Below are 20,474 nucleotides of genomic sequence, written 5' to 3' on the forward strand. Positions count from 1 at the left end.
CGGGGTCGCGCGCGTGTTCCGGGGGAGTCGGGTCGTGTTCGCGACGCGTGGCCGCTCCGACACGCAGTGGTCGGAGCTGGCAGGTTGTGTGGTGGCGGCAACCACAGGGTCGTCGGCCGTGCTCGGGTTTGTTGAGGGGGTTGAAGTGCGCATGCTTGTGGATACTGGTGCATCTTCGACCATTATATCCGAGTTGATTTATAACATTTTGCCACGCCGGTGTCGCGTTTTGGAGCCGGTAGATGCTCCGTGTGTCGCCGCTAATGGCGGGTCGTTGGGGATAATAGGCCGGATCTCTGTTGTGTTGCGCATCGCCGATGTCCAATTATCGGGCCACGTGTTGGTTTCCACGACCCTGGCTGTCCCGTACCTACTGGGGACTGACTTTCTCGGCAAGATGCCCCTGAAAATTCGCAGCGATCAGGGATGTTTGGAGTTGCCATCGGGACGGCGTATGGCTTTTCTTCCATCCCCGACTCGCATTAATGTTGCTAATGCTATGGTACAGGCACTTGCATGCCGCACGGTGCGGATCCCCCCCGGCGCGCAAATGCTCATGCCTCTTCGTTTGCGAAAACCGCTCGATGCGCGTGCCGTGAGTGACGGCATTGTGCTTGGTCCTTCGAATAAAATCAGTCGAGCGATGTCGCTGGTTGCGGCACAGACGCTGGTCTCCCAGGACCAGTCGCCGTTTATACAGGTCCTTAACACCGGGTCTGACACCACGATTATTCAAGAGGGTTCTGTGATCGCTCACGCGTTCCCGGCATGCCGAAACCACATGTTGTGGGAAACGTCTGGGTCGGCGTTCGATCTCACGGACCTCCAGTGGTCAATGAGGCATGGATCGACAAACTATGTTCGAAATGCGGTGATTTGTCCGCGGGCCAAACGCAGACGTTAAGGGCGCTCCTGCGGGAATTTTCCGACATTTTTAGTAAGTCGAAATTCGATATCGATCGGACATCTCTATTGAGCCACCATATTGACACTGGTAATGCTGCCTAAATTCGCCAGAATCCTGACTGCCTGAGTCCGGCTGAGAAGGACCATGTTCGTGTGGCGGTTAATGAAATTTTGGCCGCGGATATTATTTTTGCCGTCCACCAGTCCATGGGGGGCTCCGATTTTCCTTGTTAAGAAACACGACGGCAGTCTGCGGTTTTGCGTCAATTTCAGGTATTTTTCGACCCTCGATCTTTTGTCTGCGTTTTGGCAATTGCCGCTTGACGAGGCCTCGAGACCCAAGATGGCTTTTCGGACGCCCCAAGGGCTGTTCGAGTTCAACCGACTTCTGATGGGGCTCCATTCTGCACTTTTCAGAGGCTGATGAAATTGGTTTTGGCGGGCCTCCAGTGTGATTCGTGCCTGATATATTTAGATGATGTCATCGTTTTCGGCCGCACGTTTGATGAACATTTGGATCGCCTGCGGGCTCTTTTTGTTAAGATGCGCACCGCCGACTTGAAGCTCAAGCCCCAAAAATGTAATCTCCAAAAATCTGTCCGTTACTTGGGCCACATAGTCAGCGAATCGGGCATTGCGACGGACCCCGAGAAAACTGCTTGTGTTCGGACGTGGCCGACACCCACCTCGGCTACCGAGGTGCGCAGTTTTTCTGGCTTTGCCTCTTATTATTGCCAGTTTGTTGCGGGGTTCGCGTCCATTGCTAAACCTCGCCCTGACGGCCAAGGGCCAGAAATTTCATTGGGGGGAGGCTGAGGAGGCTGCGTTCCGCTCCATTCGTGATGGTCTTGTTAACACTCCTCCCCTACGTTATCCCGACTTTTTGCTGCCGTTTATCTTGGTAACAGATGCCAGTAATACCGGCATTGGTGCCGTGTTATCTCAGATCATTAATGGCGTGGAGCACGTGGTTGCGTATGGCAGCAGGGTGCTGTCTTTGGCGGACCACGCGGCGCTCCAGTATGCGTTGCGTGTGGACCAGCCCTTAGGCCAATTGTTGCGTTGGCTTGAAATCCTGCAGCATTTTTCGTTCAATGTCACATATCATAAGGGTACTCACCATTCGAACGTCGATGCCCTCTCGCAATTGTCAGCGCATGGGGAGTGCGCATGTTTTTCCAGTTCGGGTCGCTGTCGGCCATGCGGCTCGACCTCCCCCTCCCCTCTCGTTGCGTCTGCCATGAACGCCGTTGAGGGGACGGGCGACGTCCCCGTCGCGCGTGATGCTACCTTGGGTCTTGATTATGAGGTATGGGGACGTCAACAGGCGGAGGATTTGTCCCTCCTTAAGCTGCGCCGGCGTGTCAGGGTTACCGCCGATGGTGAGACACCACGGGATGTGAACTCGTTTGTGCTGCGGGGAGGATTGCTCATGTATTGGGATGGAGGATTGCGCTGTTATGCTATTGTTGTCCCTACTGCCCTGCGGGGCAAGGTTGTGTGGGCTGTCCATAAACGGCTGTTGCACCTCAGAGTGCAGAAGACGCTGGCCGCGCTCAAATTGGATTTTTATTGGCCAGCCATGGCCTCTGACGTTGAGGATCTACTTAAAGGCTGCGTGGAATGTGCCTGGTGCAAGCCGCCCGCGAGATCCTGTTGTCCTCCGCTGCAATTCAACCAGGTGTCACGGGTGAATGAAATTGTTGCCCTCGATATTCTCGGGCCGTTTCCCATTTCGGCGTGCGGAAACAAATATTTATTTGTGGGCGTCAAGTATTTCTCGTGCTGGCCTATGGCTTGGCCGATCTCAAATCAGTCGGCTGTTGCTATCACCGACGCGTTCCTGAATGGCTATGTCCTGGATAAGGGGCTCCTGAGCACCTTTTGACGGACCAAGGTAAAACATTTTCTTCCACTCTGCGGCGTGAGATTTGCGACCTGCTGGGTACAAAGAAAGTACGCACGTCCCCGTACCACCAGCAAACTGATGGCATGGTCGAGCGCTTACACCGGACTCTGACCACCATGTTGAGTCACTTGGCCAGCGAGTCGCAGGTCGATTGGGATTTGCATATGCCTGCGGTTCTTGCCGCTTACAGGATGACCCCGCGCATGTCCACCAGCTCCTCTCCCTTCTTTTTGATGTATGGTACAGAGTATGACCCTCCCATTGATGTACAGTTGCAGGCCGCGCCAGCCCCGAAGGTATCCAACATTTCTGACTCGATTCGATTCACAATGGGCAAACTTTTTGAGGTGCAGGAATCCGCCAGCGTTAACTCCCGGGCCAGGCAGCTGGCCAACGAGCGGCTCAAGGGTGGCCGCGTTTCCCTGCACGATCGGTCGCCGGGTGACAGGGCCTGGTTGCATTGTCTGCAGGTGCCAGTGGGCATGTCATCTAAATTGCTGCAACCTTGGAGAGGGCCGATTGATGTCGTTCGAGTCGTGAGGCCCCAGTGTGACCAGGTTCGGTTTGGTAAGCGGAGCTGGCTTGAGCACCCCTCTCACCTGAAACCATTCATCACGCCGTGCGAGTTTGTTTCATCTCTATATCGAAGGCACCGAGTGTCGGGTGTGCCCGATGAGCTGGGGCGTGTGTCTGCCGATGCGGGTCCTCAGGAGATTGTTTCTGTTCCGCCCCCAGGGCGCTACGCGACTGATGCCTTGCACGCGGCCGCTCGTGTCGGCCGTGCGTGCTCGGAAGGCCAAGGACCCGACGACCCGGCCTACTGCTCTGCGAGAGTAGCCGGCTTCGTTGGGTCGATTTCTTGCTCCCCCCGGCCCTCCCAAGGCGGTCGAGCCCAACCCGTCTGGAGGACCGGTGTCACGGACTCGTTCAAAGACTCCATTTGCATGATCCCGCACATTGCACACTCCCACACCATCATGGGCTGTCGCGCTCACGTGAGTAATGGGCTGTATTTGGCTGATCCTGCTCACCATCGAGCTCATGACCGTTGTTACATGTTGAGGGTGAGAAATGTTGATTGTGGGGATTCTGTGCGCCGTGGTTGTCGGGCTGACCGGTTGTTTTTTTGGTCTTGTTGTCATGTGTATATATTGTACAGTTAGATTGGGTTATTTATTGTTGCCTTGTTATGTTGTTGGAGCACATGTGATGCCGCCGCCACGAAGCCGTTCGGCAGGCGTCCCATCCCCGACCTCGCCACCACCAAGCAACAGAGCCAACCCCTCGTCCCCCTCACCTCACCTCACATGAACACACCCGCACGCATTCCCACCCCCCCCCCCCCCCCATAGAGCTGGAAGGGGAGGACACCTGATCGACCAGTTTTTATCCGAGAAACCCTTATCGGGATTAACTCTCACGGTTTCCGGCGATCAGGGAATTGGATGACCTCCCCCGACGCTACGTTGCACCGCGGCGCTGCGACCGGCCTTAATATGGTGTGGCCGCGGCGAAGGGCATTCGGCCACCACGGTTGAAACGCATCCCCCACACACACCCCACCCCCCCACGCGTCGACGAGGCCAGCAGGGGAAGGACGGGACAGCATGAGTAGCAGGACCGCAGGGGCTCTTGCGCATAGTCACGGAAGGTTGGGATAGTTGCGCTTGAGCGCGCAGGCACAATTGTTGGGGTGGGTAAATGATTGAGCTGAAGGTATGAATAGATCGGGAGAGGGGAGGTGCGCGGGGAGCCCGTGCACAGATTCCCACGGCGAGCCTTTGTGACGGACGCCGCCGCATGAACTGCAATAATGGGGAGGCCTGCGTGAGAAAGGGATTGATTGGAATTTGCGCCGCGCAGGTCGCTCATTGATTAGCATGTTAAAGGCGCCCGGAACCGCCGTGCGCGTGCAAGCTGGCGCGAGCCCATTGTTAGGGAAGAGCTGAGGGACGCCATCCCGCTCGGAGCCGCATCCCTTTGATGTAGGGAGGATAAAAAGGGGGCACAAACGAGAAATCGCTCTCTTTTCTCCAGGCCAGAGGACCAGCCGCAGCTCCAGCCAGCGACCCGGACGTCCATGCGACGCATCGAGGTGCGCTGTTAGCACAGGGAGCAGCGAACCACCGTGGGCACCAAACAGTGAGTGGGGAGGTGAAGTAGCGTATCGTAAGCCGATAAATAGGGAATAGGTCCAGGGGAAGTAGGATAGGCCAGCCTCGTCGGCTCATACTGACTTAGCATCAATTCGCGAGTAGCAGATAATAAATCATTAATAGCGAAGCGTGGTTTCGCGTGATCTTGTTGAGCAGTGTGTCGCGTGGGGAGCTGCGTGTGTGTGCGTGCGTCCACCCCGTGTGCGATACAGGTGCGCGATCATAACGCGAGTAGTCAGGGGTGAGTGTAGTGCTGCGGCTCGCCTCGGGGGAGCGCTGCGCGGAGCGGCGCGAGAGTGGGTGTCGCGTGTGTTCACTCCGTGTGTGATACAGGTGCGCGATCATAACGTGAGTTGAGTTGGAGTGCGCGGAGCGGCGTGTGTGTGTGTGGGCGTGCGTACGTTCGCTCCGTGTGGGTTGCAGGCGCGCGATTAGGAAAGGGAGGTATCGTAGTAGGGAGGGGCAGAATACTACTCGGTAATTAACCATGCCTATTACGCGGACCCGCGGTGGAGGGGAATCCTCGAGCGACGGCTCCCACACCATGGGTGAGGAACTCAGCAGCGGTTCGCATAGCAGCGGGGGGGGCGAGTGACGATGTTAGCCCGGCTGTTAGCATTGTCGAGGGAGGGATCTCGGGGGCCAGCGACCCCCACACACACTTATTTGTTGTTATGTTAGATTACGTCGGTTGCTTGCTTTGGGGGGAGTTAGCAGCCGGGGCGGCTGGAAGCTACGTAGGAGGGGGGGGGGTGATATAGAGACTATACTTGTCACTGTGTGGTGCCGGAACTTGCGAAGTCATGGCCGGTTATGTTGTCATTGCGGGAAGCCCGGGTTGCGGGCTGCAGTACCAACACTAGCGGTGGTTGGATGGGCGCTGGTTAGCGCGGAGGCACCACGAGCAGTGTGCGGTGCCGGCTCCCAGTGAGGGAGCGAGAGCAAGCGTCAGTCAGCCAGGATTACCCTGGGGCTGACCTGTTGTCACGTGACTGGACGATACTGGAGGGGGGCCACCGGTGGACAGTGGCTGAGGTGCGGTCACGTGGTCCCGAAGAGCTCTCGGGACCATTCGAGAAGGAGCTTGAGAAGCCTGGAAGGTGGGCGGGGCTAAGGGCGGAGCCAGCCCCAGCCCAGGGGCATATAATGAGAGCTCCGTGAGGAGCTCGGGGTTCTTCAAGTGTTGGTGTTCGAAGATCCACGTTGGGGAGAAGAAGCCTCTAGCCACGAGGTCCGGAAAGGAGCTTGTGGTTCGGACCGGGATAGCGAACCGTGTCTAGTTCTGTCATAGCGTGGCTAGATGAACATTCGAGACCCAAGTGTAGGTTGTGTTATGTTATGTATTGTATGTGAATAAATAGTGTTGCTCCCAAGATAACGTCTGAGACTCAGTTGGACCCACTACACGTGTGCTCCACCGGCAGCGTCTCGATTGTTACGGGGCAACGATGCCGTCACTGTCGCAGCACTTCCACCGTTTATACCCACACTCATATATTGCCACTACATTTATATGCAAATGGATAAATTGCCATTAAAATACACACGATTTCTGAAGCCGAGCCAACATAGGCCTGGTTATGAAATATTTTATCGCCTGTTGTATATTTGGAATGTGGCCGTGTGGATTTTTCTCCGGGTCCTCCGGTTTATCCCTCCACATTTAGAATCAACGTCACACGTTTCGAGGGTATTTGGCTACTATAAATGTCCACGTGATAAGCCCACTTCGTTGAGGTATCGTTCGTGATAGACGGGTCGCTTCTGAAAAACAGCTCCATGGCTCTGTGGACCTTTCCTGGAAGAATTAAACATAGTGTAGGGGTGTTACGGAGGGGCTGTATACATAGGATCACACGGGAAACAAACACAGTGGGCGGGGCTTCGTGAGTGCACGGGGAGGTGCTCTCAACGACGTCCGCACAGGGCAGCCTGCGGGGGCTGGCCCCACCCCTCAGCGAGGGGTTTTGGTATAAAAGGGGATGAGCCGGAGAGCTCGGGGTAGAATGTTAAAGCTAAACCAGTGAAGACCGAAGATCGTCTAGCTAGAGCCCTGGACTCCCCTGGGTCGCCGCCCTTGTCAGGGCCGCGCAGGACCGAGCCAGCGGCGTGGTCCCGAGAACCAGAGCTAGTGCTCTGGGACTCCGGGTACCGTAGCCCGACTTACCAGTGTCGGGCCAGACAGCCTCCCCTAGCCCGTTAGTGGAGGACTAGGAGGTAGGTCAGAGATAGCTAGCAGTGTATTCCCAGCTAGCGGGTGAGGGGGCCGATACCCCCTCCAGTGTTGTATGTCCGCGGTTGTGACAACTGTTGCGGAATAAATACGTGTGCCTCAACCCCGGCGTCCACGAGTACTCAACGATATTACATCTGGTGACAGAAGTGAACGACCACGAACATGGACACGCGCCGGACAGCTCGAGCCGGGGTACCGGAGGCGGAGGACACCGCTGAAATTGTGGAGCCCGAGACGGCTGAAGAAGGCATCGAGCAGCCGGGCCCGGACGCATCCTTACCGCAGCATCGGGATGAAGGGGAGCCGTCAACAGACGGACTGAGGCTGTCTCACGCCAGACTGGCGGAGCTGCTGTACGCTGCTGCCGCCACGCTCGAACACATCACACGGCTGGGGGCTGGTGGACCGCCACGGGGCGAGGACAGCCGACGACCGGGGCGCCTTCCCGCCATTTCAACGGAGCACAACTTTGAATCTCCCGCCATCGCCGCAGCAGCTGCTGAGGGCGTGGCCGGCCTGAACCTCGGGTCCGACATCAGCCTCACAGGTGCTGCCGCGTCATCACCAGCGGACAGAGCGTCACCACTGGTGCGACCGGCGATGCCATCCGTCGTTTGCGCCGAAGCCCAGCCGAGTAACGGGGACAGCGGAGTGCGAGCTTCCACGGCGGCCGCTGCGCTGCACCAACGCCTACCTCCACTCAAAGAGTTTGTGGGCGAGGAGGGCGACTGGGGCGGCTTCCAGCGGCGCTTCCTCGCGCACCAGGAAATGGCGCAGTGGTCGGATGCCGAGGCCCTCTGCGCGCTGCCGGCGCTCCTCGACAGCGACGCCCTCGCCGCTCTTACATCGGCGCCGAAGGACAAACGCTCCACGCTACAGATGGCGCTGCAGTTGCTGGCTGGGGTCTACGGACCATCGTCGGAATGCAGGCAGCTCTTTTATGATCGCCAGCGGCGTGCAAAGGAGTCGCCCCTGGCGTACCGTACGAGTCTCCTGGCGCTGGCGAAGACGGCCTTCCCACGAATGGACGACGAAGGCGTGGACGCTATGGTAACGGAAAAGATCCTCCTGCTGGCGGACGACCTGGACATTGCCGTCGTTGCACAGGAGGACACAGAAATGGGTTCCCTCCAGGCTGCGCGGCTCCTCCACGCCAACCTGCTGTCGCAGCGACGGAAGGCCAGCAGGGCAGCGGCCGGGCGTACGGTGGCTGCAGCCACCCTCCCGGCGGAGGAAGTTTGCGCCATCGACCATCGACTGCAGCAGAGGGTGGGAGTACGGGCGGGCCGGGATGGAGCGAGCCGCTCTGACCATCCGTCATCGCCGCCTGCGCTCCCGCGCTGTTACAACTGCGGCATCCGGGACCATGTCGCCTCGGGGTGCCGCTCTCCTCGGCAGCGCGGGACGACGCCTCGACAGGACGCCGGCCCTCCTCCCAAGCTCCATCAACATAACCCGGCGAGTCGCGGCACCCTTCATGTTTGGCCCACGCACACACCCGTCACACACTCGCACACCGCAACGAACGGGGGGCCGACATTGCGCACCATCGCGCCAACACGCACCACTATGGGGGCTCAGATCGAACCCAGGCAGTGGTCCGTGTTGGCCCATCGCGTTGTGGCTGCATCGTCGGGGTCGTCAGCCGTGGTGGGGCACATTGACGGGGTTGAGGTGCGCATCCTGGTCGATACAGGAGCATCGGCGACCATCATTTCGGAACTAATTTACAATATTCTCCCTGTCCAGAGCTGTCCTTTACTGCCGGTTAACGTCCCATTTTATGCTGCTAACGGGGGCTCACTTGGCATCATTGGACAGATTCGAGCACAAATTTGTATCGGTGATATCAAATTGTCCGGCCCGATTTTTGTTTCCTCCTCGCTGGCGGTTCTGTGCCTGCTGGGGACGGACTTCTTGGGCAAAATGCCGATTCGTATTTTAATAGACCAGGGCTGCATTGAGCTCCCGTCGGGACGACGCATGGCGTTTCTGCCGTCCCCTACTGCGGCTCGGACGGCGTTCGCGACGGTACCGGCGTTCGTCGTTAAAACGGTTCACGTACCGCCGGGGGCACAAATGTTGGTGCCTCTCAAACTTCGTCGGCCCTTCGCTAAAGGCGTTGGGGACCAGGGAATTCTGCTGGGGCCATCTAGGGCCGGGGTTAGCGGACCTCATTTGATTCCAACCCAGACCATCGTAAAAGGGGACGGGGACCCTTTCATCGTGGTCCTCAATGTGGGGTCGCAGACAGTGGTGGTTCCTCAAGGGACCGTGCTTGCTCACGCAACGCCGGTGCCCTGTGAGGAACCTGTCGCGAATCACGTAGGCACTGTCCCTCTGCCGCATCCACATTCGGACACCGATGAAGGGTGGCTCAAGGCGCTTTGTGCGGGATCGACGGACCTGTCGGATTTAGAGCGTCAAAAGCTTAAGACACTGCTGCGTGAATTTTCCGACGTTTTCAGTCAGATCAAATTCGATTTGGGCTGTACCCATCTGCTGCGTCACCATATTGATACAGGTGACAGCGCGCCAATACGCCAAAATCCTTTTCGGTTAAGTCCCGCCGAAAAGGACCATGTCAAATCGGCTGTTGATGACATGTTGGCCGCCGACATCATTTCTCCCTCTACCAGCCCGTGGGGAGCGCCGATCGTCCTGGTTAAGAAACAGGATGGCTTGTTGCGGTTTTGCGTCGATTTTCGCCGCCTCAACAAAATTTCTGTTGCCGACGCATACCCGCTCCCACGGATTGACAAATCGCTGGACGCTTTGGCGGGAGCGCGATTCTTCTCCACATTGGATTTGCTTTCGGGATTCTGGCAGCTTCCTCTGGACGATGATTCTAAGCCTAAAACTGCATTCCGTACACCGCACGGTCACTTCCAATTCAACCGGTTGCCGATGGGACTCCACTCGGCGCCGGCGACTTTCCAGCGATTGATGGAATTGGTTTTGGCTGGATTGCAATGGGACTCGTGCTTAATTTATTTGGATGACGTTATCGTCTTTAGCAGAACATTTGACGAGCATCTCCAGAGGTTGCGGGCGGTTTTCCTCAAAATGCGGGCTGCTAATTTGAAATTTAAACCCCAAAAATGTCATCTGTTACGCGAATCTGTGCGTTATTTGGGACACATCGTTGGACGCTCGGGTATTGCTACCGATCCCGCCAAAACGCAGTGCGTCAGCTCCTGGCCGACTCCCACCTCTGTGGGGGAGGTCAGGAGTTTCATTGGATTCGCGTCGTATTACCGACGCTTTGTCACGGATTTTGCGACAATTGCAAAGCCCCTACACGCTTTGACGTCAAAGGGGGTCCGCTTTCATTGGGGACAGGAGGAGGAGGCTGCTTTCCGCTCCCTTCGGGACGCTCTGGTTAAAGCTCCTCCCTTGGTTTACCCCGATTTTTCTAAACCCTTTGTGCTCGACACCGATGCGAGCAACACAGGTATTGGGGGCGTGCTTTCCCAGGTGGTTGACGGCGTGGAACGGGTGGTCGCGTACGGTAGTCGGGTGTTGTCTCCAGCGGAGCAAAGATATTGTGTCACCCGTCGGGAACTGTTGGCAATTGTCTATTTCATCCAACAGTACCGCCCATATCTGTACGGTCAGCGTTTCACCGTCCGTACAGATCATGCGGCACTACAGTACGCCCTGCGAGTTCAACAACCATCGGGATAATTGTCTCGATGGTTGGAGGTTCTCCAGGACTTTGATTTTGAAACCATGTACCGTAAGGGCGTCCGCCACACCAATGCGGATGCTCTGTCGCGCATGCCAACCACCCCCGAATGCGCATGCCTCCTGGGGTCGGGTCGTTGCAGGCATCCGGGTGAAATATCTGTTCCGGTCTTGGCGGCCGCAAACGACGCAGCGTCAATGACGAATTCGATCGCACAACAGGGATCAGATTCCCTGTTGGGGTTGCCTGTCACTGAATGGGGGCGCCTACAGATGAAGGATACCTCCCTCCTCGCGTTTCGTCGTCGCGTCGGGGATGCTGGGCGGGGTAGGGGTGATGCCGACGCATGGGAAATGGTCACGGGTCTGCTGATGCATTGGGACGGGAAATCCCATCGACACCGGCTGGTGGTCCCTTCTGGGTTACGGGGTAAGGTGGTGTGGGCCGCTCATGAGCGCCTCCTCCACCTGGGGACCCAAAAGACCCTCGCCTTGCTCCAGCTTGATTTTTTTTGGCCGGGCATGACAAGGGATGTCGCAGATCTGTTGGGGTCATGCCCTCGGTGTGCGCAACGGAAACCACCAGCACGGGAGTCTAACCCGCCTTTGCAGTCTATCAGAGTCTCCAGAGTCAACGAACTTGTCGCGCTGGATATTCTGGGCCCATTCCCCGCCACCCCCAGGGGCAATAGATATTTGTTGACCGGGGTGGAGTACTTTACGCGCTGGCCTATGGCCTGGCCCCTGGCCAACCAGTCGGCAGCAGCCATCGTGGAGGCCTTTGTCCAGGGATACGTCCTGGACAAAGGTGCTCCCGAGTGGCTGCTGACCGACCAGGGCAACAATTTTTCCGGCAAACTGCTCCAACAAGTCTGTGAGCTCCTGGGCACGAAAAAAATTCGTACCTCTCCCTATCACCCGCAAACTGACGGGATGGTCGAGCGTCTGCACCGAACCATCACGTCCATGTTGTCACAGCAGGTTTCGGACTCACAGACCGATTGGGACCTGCAAATTCAAGGGGTCCTGGCAGCATACAGATTGGCCCCCCATGCGGCAACGGGATTTTCCCCCTTCTTCCTCATGTATGGCCGCGAACCTGACCCACCTGTTCGGGCCCAGCTGCAGATCCCCGCGCCGCAGGGTAAAACTAAATTGGCCGACCATGTTAAATTTAATCTTGCGAAATTAACAGAGGCACGGGATGCTGCCATGCAAAATTCCGACCTACGTCAGAAAGCTAATGAGCGGCTCAGACTGGGTCGCGCACACGTGCTACAGTGGAAGCCGGAGGACAAGGCATGGCTGCACTGTCCCCAGGTACCACTCGCGACCTCCTCTAAACTGGTGCGGCCGTGGCGGGGCCCTGTCGAGGTGGTTGAGTGCGTACGCATCAAATGGGGGAGGCGCCGGTGGTTTGTGCACCCCTCCAGATTGAAACCCTTCGTTGCGGTGCGAAGTCCCACTCCACACACGCGTGGCCAAACATGTGGGGGGTCGACCGACTCAAAGGGTCCGTCTCCGCTGCTCTCGCCTGACGTGTTGCCGGCTGTCCCGCCCCCAGGTGCACCAGGAATGACGGGCTCACGCCCGACAACCCCTACGGGGGATGCCGAGGGTCTCGCGACATCGAGAGGAGACTCACTTGGAAATGGACAGTTGCCACCCGACGGCCCGCCATCCGGGGTTGCCCCGTGTGACGGGCCTGCTTGCAAGGACGCGCGCAAGAATGCGCAGACTCTTGTGATGCACAAAAAGAATTTATTTTTTATTTTTCACATGTTATGTTCACTGTGTGCGGCGTCGGTGGTGTGTTCCTGGCACATTGGATTGTACGAATGTTGTGTTCACGGTGTGTTGTGTGTGTGCTAGGGTTCCCTGCAAATTGTATATACGTTGGTTTTACGGATTTCGTGTTTATTCGGGGGTGGGGTGCGTCGGGTTATTTTCCCTTCTTGCTTTTCTGGTTCTTGTTGTTGTTCTCGTTCGCGTTATTGTTGAAAAAATTGTGAGGCACACGCGGGGTCGAGGGGTAAATAAACTTTTATTGTCGTTTGTTGCAGCCGGGACGGCTGCGAGCTGTACAGGGGGGGGTGTTGTAGGGGTGTTACGGAGGGGCTGTATACATAGGATCACACGGGTAACAAACACAGTGGGCGGGGCTTCGTGAGTGCACGGGGAGGTGCTCTCAACGACGTCCGCACAGGGCAGCCTGGGGGGGCTGGCCCCACCGCTCAGCGAGGGGTTTTGGTATAAAAGGGGATGAGCCGGAGAGCTCGGGGTAGAATGTTAAAGCTAAACCAGTGAAGACCGAAGATCGTCTAGCTAGAGCCCTGGACTCCCCTGGGTCGCCGCCCTTGTCAGGGCCGCGCAAGACCGAGCCAGCGGCGTGGTCCCGAGAACCAGAGCTAGTGCTCTGGGACTCCAGGTACCGTAGCCCGACTTACCAGTGTCGGGCCAGACAGCCTCCCCTAGCCCGTTAGTAGAGGACTAGGAGGTAGGTCAGAGATAGCTAGCAGTGTATTCCCAGCTAGCGGGTGAGGGGGCCGATACCCCCTCCAGTGTTGTATGTCCGCGGTTGTGACAACTGTTGCGGAATAAATACGTGTGCCTCAACCCCGGCGTCCACGAGTCCTCAACGATATTAGTTTTGCCTGTATTTTTTTCGACGTGATTTGTTTACCATACCAATACTTTGCACTGCTATCGTATTTTTTTATTGTTGCAACATTCTGACCAGCAACCTACTGGACATAGCTCGTCGGATTCCTCGCAGCAGCAGCGGCGCAGCCTTTGGCCGGCCATCGAACAAAGACGGTCACTGGCATCGCGCGCATTCAGACGCGCTTCTGTGGCCGTCTGGACACCGCTCTTCCGATATTACGAAGCCGCTGGAGCTACATATGCACTTTGGAGCCGTCCATAAATTACGTCACGCACCTAGGGGGGGGGGTCAGACATTTGTGACGATGTGTGACGATCGGGGGGGGTGGTGAGAAATGTGACGTCACATAAAAATGCGCAACTTTGAATACATAAACAACACGTTCTACTTAATTAAATAGACTTTTGATAAATGTTTTTTCCTACACCATCAGAGTGCAGTGCCACATTAAATACGCACTACAACGACAATAGTTTAAATCGATTTGTTTAATTTTTTTGAGGGGGGGGGGGCAGAGCTTTGTGACGTCATATTTGAGGGGGGGTCTGACTTTTTGTGACGCCGTGTGACGAAGTGGGGTGGGAGTGAAAAATCGTCCAAATTCGCGTGATATCATTTATGGACGGCCCCTTTGTAAATCATCATCTAGAATCTAGATTGACAAACTCGCTTCATTAGAACCGCTTTTTGTGCTCAGTTGTCCTTCACCCACACCTCCGATTTGCACGGTTGGCTGCACACGGTGCGCAAGAAGTTCAACCTACATACAACTACATACAACATACGTGCGTACAAATACATTCTGATTCTGATCCTTCAGAACCGCCTCGAACATTCCAATTCGGATGACGTGACTCTCCCGATCGATGTTTAACCCTCGTACGAAGCGTCATCCGTCTCGCTTGGGGACGTCCACCCTTCGTTAACCCCTCCCCTTTCTTTTACATGCCGATGACGTCACGCTCTGCGGCGACATGACGTCACCCCCCCCCACCAAGGCGTGATGGCGGACAGGCGACGGCGGACTGGCGCCTCTCAGGACAGCGATGAGGAGGAGGAGGAGGACGAGGAGGAGAGCGACCTCTCCCCGGGACGCGGGCCCGAGAAGGCGGCCGCCATCCCCGCGCGGGCCGCGGAGTCCGAATGCGTAAGGGTGGCTCGGGGGGTGGGGGTGAGGCGCGCGGGGCGCGGCGCGAGAGGCGCCTGCGGCCTTCTCAGCGCCTCGCTCCACGCTGCCGCTAAATTCTGTAACTGCGACTGCGATCGTTCGATTAACTTAGCGCGCCCTTAATTATTACTATTGCTCTTACTTACGCACTCGCGTTGATAGTGGTAGTAGTACTTACTAGTGTACTCTCACAGAGACTACATTATTGATACTGTACTCGCACTGAGACCATTCTAACAAATACTACAACTTTACTCACGCCGAGACCATTCTAACTGATACTACAACTATGCTCGCATTGAGACCATTCTAACACATTGATAATGTAAGTAATACCATTGCCACTCACATTGATACTATTTACGACTTCGCATGACAATACTTTTCATTGGCATTGTCTGCATTTGCAAGGGAGGTCTGCGAGTGGCACTGGTCAAGTTCGGACCGAATGTCCATTATACAGTCAACGTTGTAGCTGCCCTGTAATGTTGAGTCTTTTTTTAGGATTCGTGCCCTGTGAAACTGGTACACAATAGTTGTCTACTTCACAGCAGACTTTAGCAATACTTTAAGACTGAAACAGGTCGGGTTTCTCCACAACTGCGCCTGTCGCCTGATGCGACTGGTTGTAATTACCGGCGAAACGTCACGGTACTCGGTTTGTAAATGTTGTGGGTTTACTATCAAGCACACCGGTGTGCTGAACTAGTAACGAATTGCCACGTTTTGTTTACGTGACAAATCTTACTCATTGGCTGTGTCGGGTGGTGGCGGGTTTAATGACACATTTATATTTACACGATCTAACCCAAAAAATATCTATTATGGGTTAAGCAAAACCTTACAGAAATAAAGAATAAAGATAATGAAAATAGTCCGTTCACCTGGTCACCACATTCTTATGGAAATGAGACGTTGGTTTTTGCATCTTGGATGTGGCCAAAAATATAGTTTTCTGAAAATAGTGACCGATTCCCCGTTGTGACATGTTGTGGATGTTTTTTGCATTTTATACAGCGTTTGCTTTTTATATTGCCTGGTGTCATCCATCAATGAACCCTAAGCCTTTTACATTTTTATTGTTCAGTTACCACATTCACAATCATTCGTGCCCACATATATCAACACTTCCTGAACCGTCTATGAATGTAAATGTATCGCTGAACGACTTGGCTGTGACTGCACTGAACAAAACCCAGCACAGTTGAACAGAAGCTTCTAGAAAATAAAACCAGAGGGAGGAAGCGGGTCGATGCCTCTGCTTGTTTGTTGTTGGCTGGTGATGTCACAGGCCATATGTTTTTGGACTTTCTTCCTTCTAGACGTTTCTGATTATTAGCTGCTGTTGCTTCTGAAACTCCCACACTCTCCCTTAATACCTGATACATTTTGACTTTGAGATTACGTTTTATTGAATTGTAAGACCTTGATAGGCGTCATTTGCCGCATTCATGTCCAGGGACTTTCCGTGGTTTTTTCATTGGCCAGTTGTCATTTGTAAATTGAATAACCATGAAGTACATTAGATAAATGAGAGAGTGCTTTTCAAGATAGTGCTATATAGCCATCTGTTGTGTTTTTGAGTCGCACCGTGTGTGTTTTTTCGCGTGATGTCTGACATTTATCTTCATATGCTGGTAGCTTGAGGAACTGAAGTGGTACAACCATAAAAGTTTTTTGTAATAAAAAGAATGTAAATTTTGAAGGAATAAACAATGTATCTCAGAATTAAGACTAAGGAGACAAGATAGAGAACTGGAGAGAGGCCGTGTTAAACAGGTGGTGGGGTCTTAAGTGAGAAACTTAGAAGTCTCCATCAACTGCGTTGAGTTCCTGACCTCCCAAAGGCAGTGTACTCCCAAAAGTCGGAGTACCATGCGGACATCCCAGGGTCGAAACCTGGAGTGCGGTATGCCGAGTAAGGCATGATCGGTGGAGATCTTAGTGGAGTGTGTGGCTGAATCATTACTTGTATGTACGGTGGAGCGAGATGTTAAATAGCTCACCTAGTATGAAAGAGGTTGTGGGTTCGATCCAGACCCTGAAGCCTGTGTATTTGGAGTTTGCATGTTTTCCCCCTGGTCACATGGATTTTTCTCCAAGTCCTCCGGTTTTTCCCTCCACACTTAGAAACATGAACACATGTTTCTAAGAGAGCTATAAAGCTCAGTGTGCCTTACCTGGTAAAATAAAAATAAAACATATTTTGAGTTTAAGCCCTTTTATTTATTGACGATTTGATTAAAAAATAAGAATAGGCTTTACCCTTTCTGACAATAAAACAGGAGGCATTTAGATGTTCAAATACCAAATAGATACCTATTTCAAGGCATCAAGTCTGCATTAGCCATACATACTTGTGGCAAAACATCCAAACAAAAATCCCATAGATATCAACGTTTTCTACACACAGTGATGTTTTCCCTTGTGATGATATTTGTTTGAAATACATTTGCAAAGGACTTCCTACATTCCATTCCTTCAAATTTATGAAGTGAGAGATGCATGAAGGAACTGAGCGATTACGCAGGGACCCATCTTCACCCACGTTTGACTGCTTATTAGTCTGGCCAACTTGAATCATGGTCAGCTTCAAATCAGTGTAAGTTGTCTTTACCTGCTGGAAGCGCATAGTAAAAATCTGATATTCACCCTGCATTAAATCCATAATTAATATTACAACTCTAGCTGTAACTAATATTACAACTCTAGCTGCAAGGTTAACCCCATTGTTAAATGCAATGTGGAATATATATAAGTGTTCTATATATATCAATATTTTTTGCAATACGAGCTCTGCAATTATGTGGATAATAAATTACAACTGGCATCGTTTATTGAACTTTCTGGTAACGAGATGCATTTGATATTGTTTGCACAGTATGTATGTCTGGTGAACTTTTTTCGCACCGTACGTAGCCAACCGGAGGTGTGGTGTATGTATGTGGAACTTATTTTGCACCATGTAGCCAACCGTGCAATCGGAGGTGCGGTGTATGTATGTTTTACTTATTTCGCACAGTACATAACCAACCGTGCTAATCAGAGGTGCTAAACAGTAACGGTCTCGTCACTATGTATGGTTTTCAGTTTAAAAAAATTAATGTTCGCCCGACATGTTAAAAACCGTTTGTGCTAAATGCACTAAGGGGTTTCATAATTCACACCCCCGCCCCCCACGTTTGATTCAAATGTCGCGATGCACGGTCACGGTTCGACCTCCTCTGGAGGTGTCACGTGAAACCGTTGCATGCAAACGATACGGTGCGAAAGAAGTTCAACACATGCATACACACACATACAAATTAAAGCGTGAGCTCCTGCACATGTAATTTGACGCATGTATTGTGCACTTAATTCATATCGATTGATGTCTATATATACACTGTCATGCAATTACTAAACACCATTTCCTTGCTGACAAATACAAGCAGTTGAACCTGCATTTTATATCTTTTAACTGTTCATCAGTAATGAAATTTTTTTAATAAGATGACCAATTACATCATACGATGTGGCAGTGTATGACATAGCGCATGTCCATTTTCATATGAAGAGACATAAATGTCACTAATTGCTGCTGTTTTTGTTGCCTTTTAGGAAAGTGAAGGTGTCCCTGAGAGAGATGGTGAGTTGTTTTTTGTTGTAACTCATTCATGGCTCTAACAAGAGCCACAGCGTGGAGTGTGGTGCTGTGTGGTAAGGATTTGGGTAGCTGGATGAGATGGGATGGAGGAAACTTTAGCCATGGGATCTATCTTTGTGCAGAGACCTGAAAAAAGACGAGATTCTTATTTACATTTGCCACCATAATAGTTGCTTAAACTTTGCATATGTTGTATTAGCTTTATTTAACAGCCTTTAAAGTAATTGTCTGCTTATGTTTGTGTCTGGAATATCACCGGAATCCATTCAAGCAAGCAAAACTGATTCTGCTGATGATAAACTTAATGTCGAAACCAGTCTAGGGTTTTCTTGAACTCATTCTCAATGCTGCTGAATTTATGCACTCCCAGAAGGCGATGGAGGCCCGATGAGTTGTGTAAAAATATACTTTTGTTTTTGGGGAAATACAGATGAAGGAGGTTTATTGTGTTGTGGTTACACTACACGTGGCCTGTAGTACTGCCTTGTGGAGGCAGCAGTGAGGGTTGAGCAGGGCCGTATTATCCAATAGGCACAGTGCCTTTTATAGGCCCGTGAGTTTTCGTAGGTCCGAGGCACAGTGCCAGTCTAGGGTTTGCTTGAACTGATTTTACAAAAAGCTGTTGAGGCAGCTGCAATGATTGAGGAGCAGGGCCGTGTAATCCCATAGGCACCAGTGCCTTTTGTAGGCCCTAGGAACAGTGCCTACTGTGCCTAGGGCTTATGAAAACTGAAGGGCCTATACAAAAAATTACCATTTTTTTTGTATGATAAAAATGTAACCAAGATATCTTCTTGAATAAATATATTAATATTCCAAGGATAGGCGCAGTGTCTATACAAAGAGGCAGTCTTGTCAATGTCAATCGTTTTTTTTCATAAGGTGAGAGAAATTAACACCGGAAATTAACTTTTCGAGGCGGTACCATACCCTGGCACGCCAGTCGAAGGCAGTACAGCAAGTGAACTAATCGCCGTCCATTTCTGTCTGTACGGGGATAGAGCGTTGCCCCCTCGCGTGTACGTGGGTTTTCTCCTTGTGCTCCGGTTCCCTCCCACTTGGATAAACACAACTCATCATTGATTGGCTGAAAACATCTTTAAAGTAACAACCCTCCTGAAAAAGAGTCGTACGACTCGGTGTGGTTCTGGATAAAAAAAGTAATTATTGTATCAGTGCTGTTATTTATATTATCCTCAATGACACTAATTATTTAACTTAAGTTAAGGGCATTGTTATAGCATGCAGATATATTTGTGTTTGTTGAAAATGAGCACTACAAATCGGTTTTGGTCATAGGCAGTGAACATTTGTTGGCCTATTCAATTGAGCCACAATTAGAGCCAGACTGCAAACCGCCAGTGTACGTTTTGCCTCTTAACATTGCTAGTCCGTGAAATTCCCTTCGTCGAGTTCGTATTCGTGTCTTGGAGACAATAACTTTCGTGCGATAGGTCCACTAGGGATGCATTTTTAAAATTTTGACATAACCTGTTGTCACTTAAGCTACCATAAATATCCACGGGCTGCAAGGGGAATGGTGTCATGTGGCCAAATAAACTAAATGTATGTGTTTTTCCTCTTCTCTCAGCTGTTCTTTCATAGCTGGCCAGTTTGACCCGGAAATCCCATGGGAGAAAGCGATTGGTTGAAATGGTATTTGCTTTGCAGCACCTGCTGTGGTTCAATGGAAAAAGTGTAGGCTGACTGGCCGAAGCAGATGGCGGGGTTGTTAATTAGACGTCGTAGCATGTTGCTGGATAGCGTCTCTAAATCACCACAGGATTAGGTCCGCGTAGTCATCATCTTTGCTTTAGGGCAAGTGGCGTTCTGCTTAAATGCCTCTGTCGGTACCACCCCTTTTTTGTGGAGCTAATCGCGTTTTGTGTTTTTCTAGGTGTAGTGCTTTCTGGGTACGAGAGCGCGGATGACAACTACTCGCACTACTCGGAGGTGAGACTCGAGCAAAGCATTTCAGTGATGCGCTTTGACTCTTGGGAAACTATGAATAAAACACCCTTTCACGCCATTAAGCCCACAAAGGTACTTCTCCGTGGTAGCCCTCAATAATGTTTACCGCCAGTGCCGTCATATGTAAGGG

General features: G+C 52.7%; 1 protein-coding gene across 2 annotated transcripts in view; it reads left to right on the forward strand.

Moving 5' to 3' along the window:
- Window positions 1–14,527: 14,527 nt before the first annotated feature.
- CASC3 (CASC3 exon junction complex subunit) overlaps window positions 14,528–20,474 on the forward strand; it is a 29,244-nt gene continuing 23,297 nt past the window's right edge. Inside the window, exons 1-3 of one of the 2 annotated variants that reach the window (XM_078619290.1) lie at window positions 14,528–14,706; window positions 18,328–18,355; window positions 20,271–20,326. In XM_078619290.1, the coding sequence (XP_078475416.1) occupies window positions 14,563–14,706; window positions 18,328–18,355; window positions 20,271–20,326 (228 nt within the window). In that variant the 5' untranslated portion in view covers window positions 14,528–14,562. The remainder of the gene's footprint in view (window positions 14,707–18,327; window positions 18,356–20,270; window positions 20,327–20,474) is intronic. The other variant, XM_078619288.1, reaches the window with a different exon arrangement.

This window comes from Lampetra planeri, chromosome 62 (genome assembly GCF_965212315.1).
Source record: "Lampetra planeri chromosome 62, kcLamPlan1.2.h2, whole genome shotgun sequence".
Taxonomy (NCBI): domain Eukaryota; kingdom Metazoa; phylum Chordata; class Hyperoartia; order Petromyzontiformes; family Petromyzontidae; genus Lampetra; species Lampetra planeri.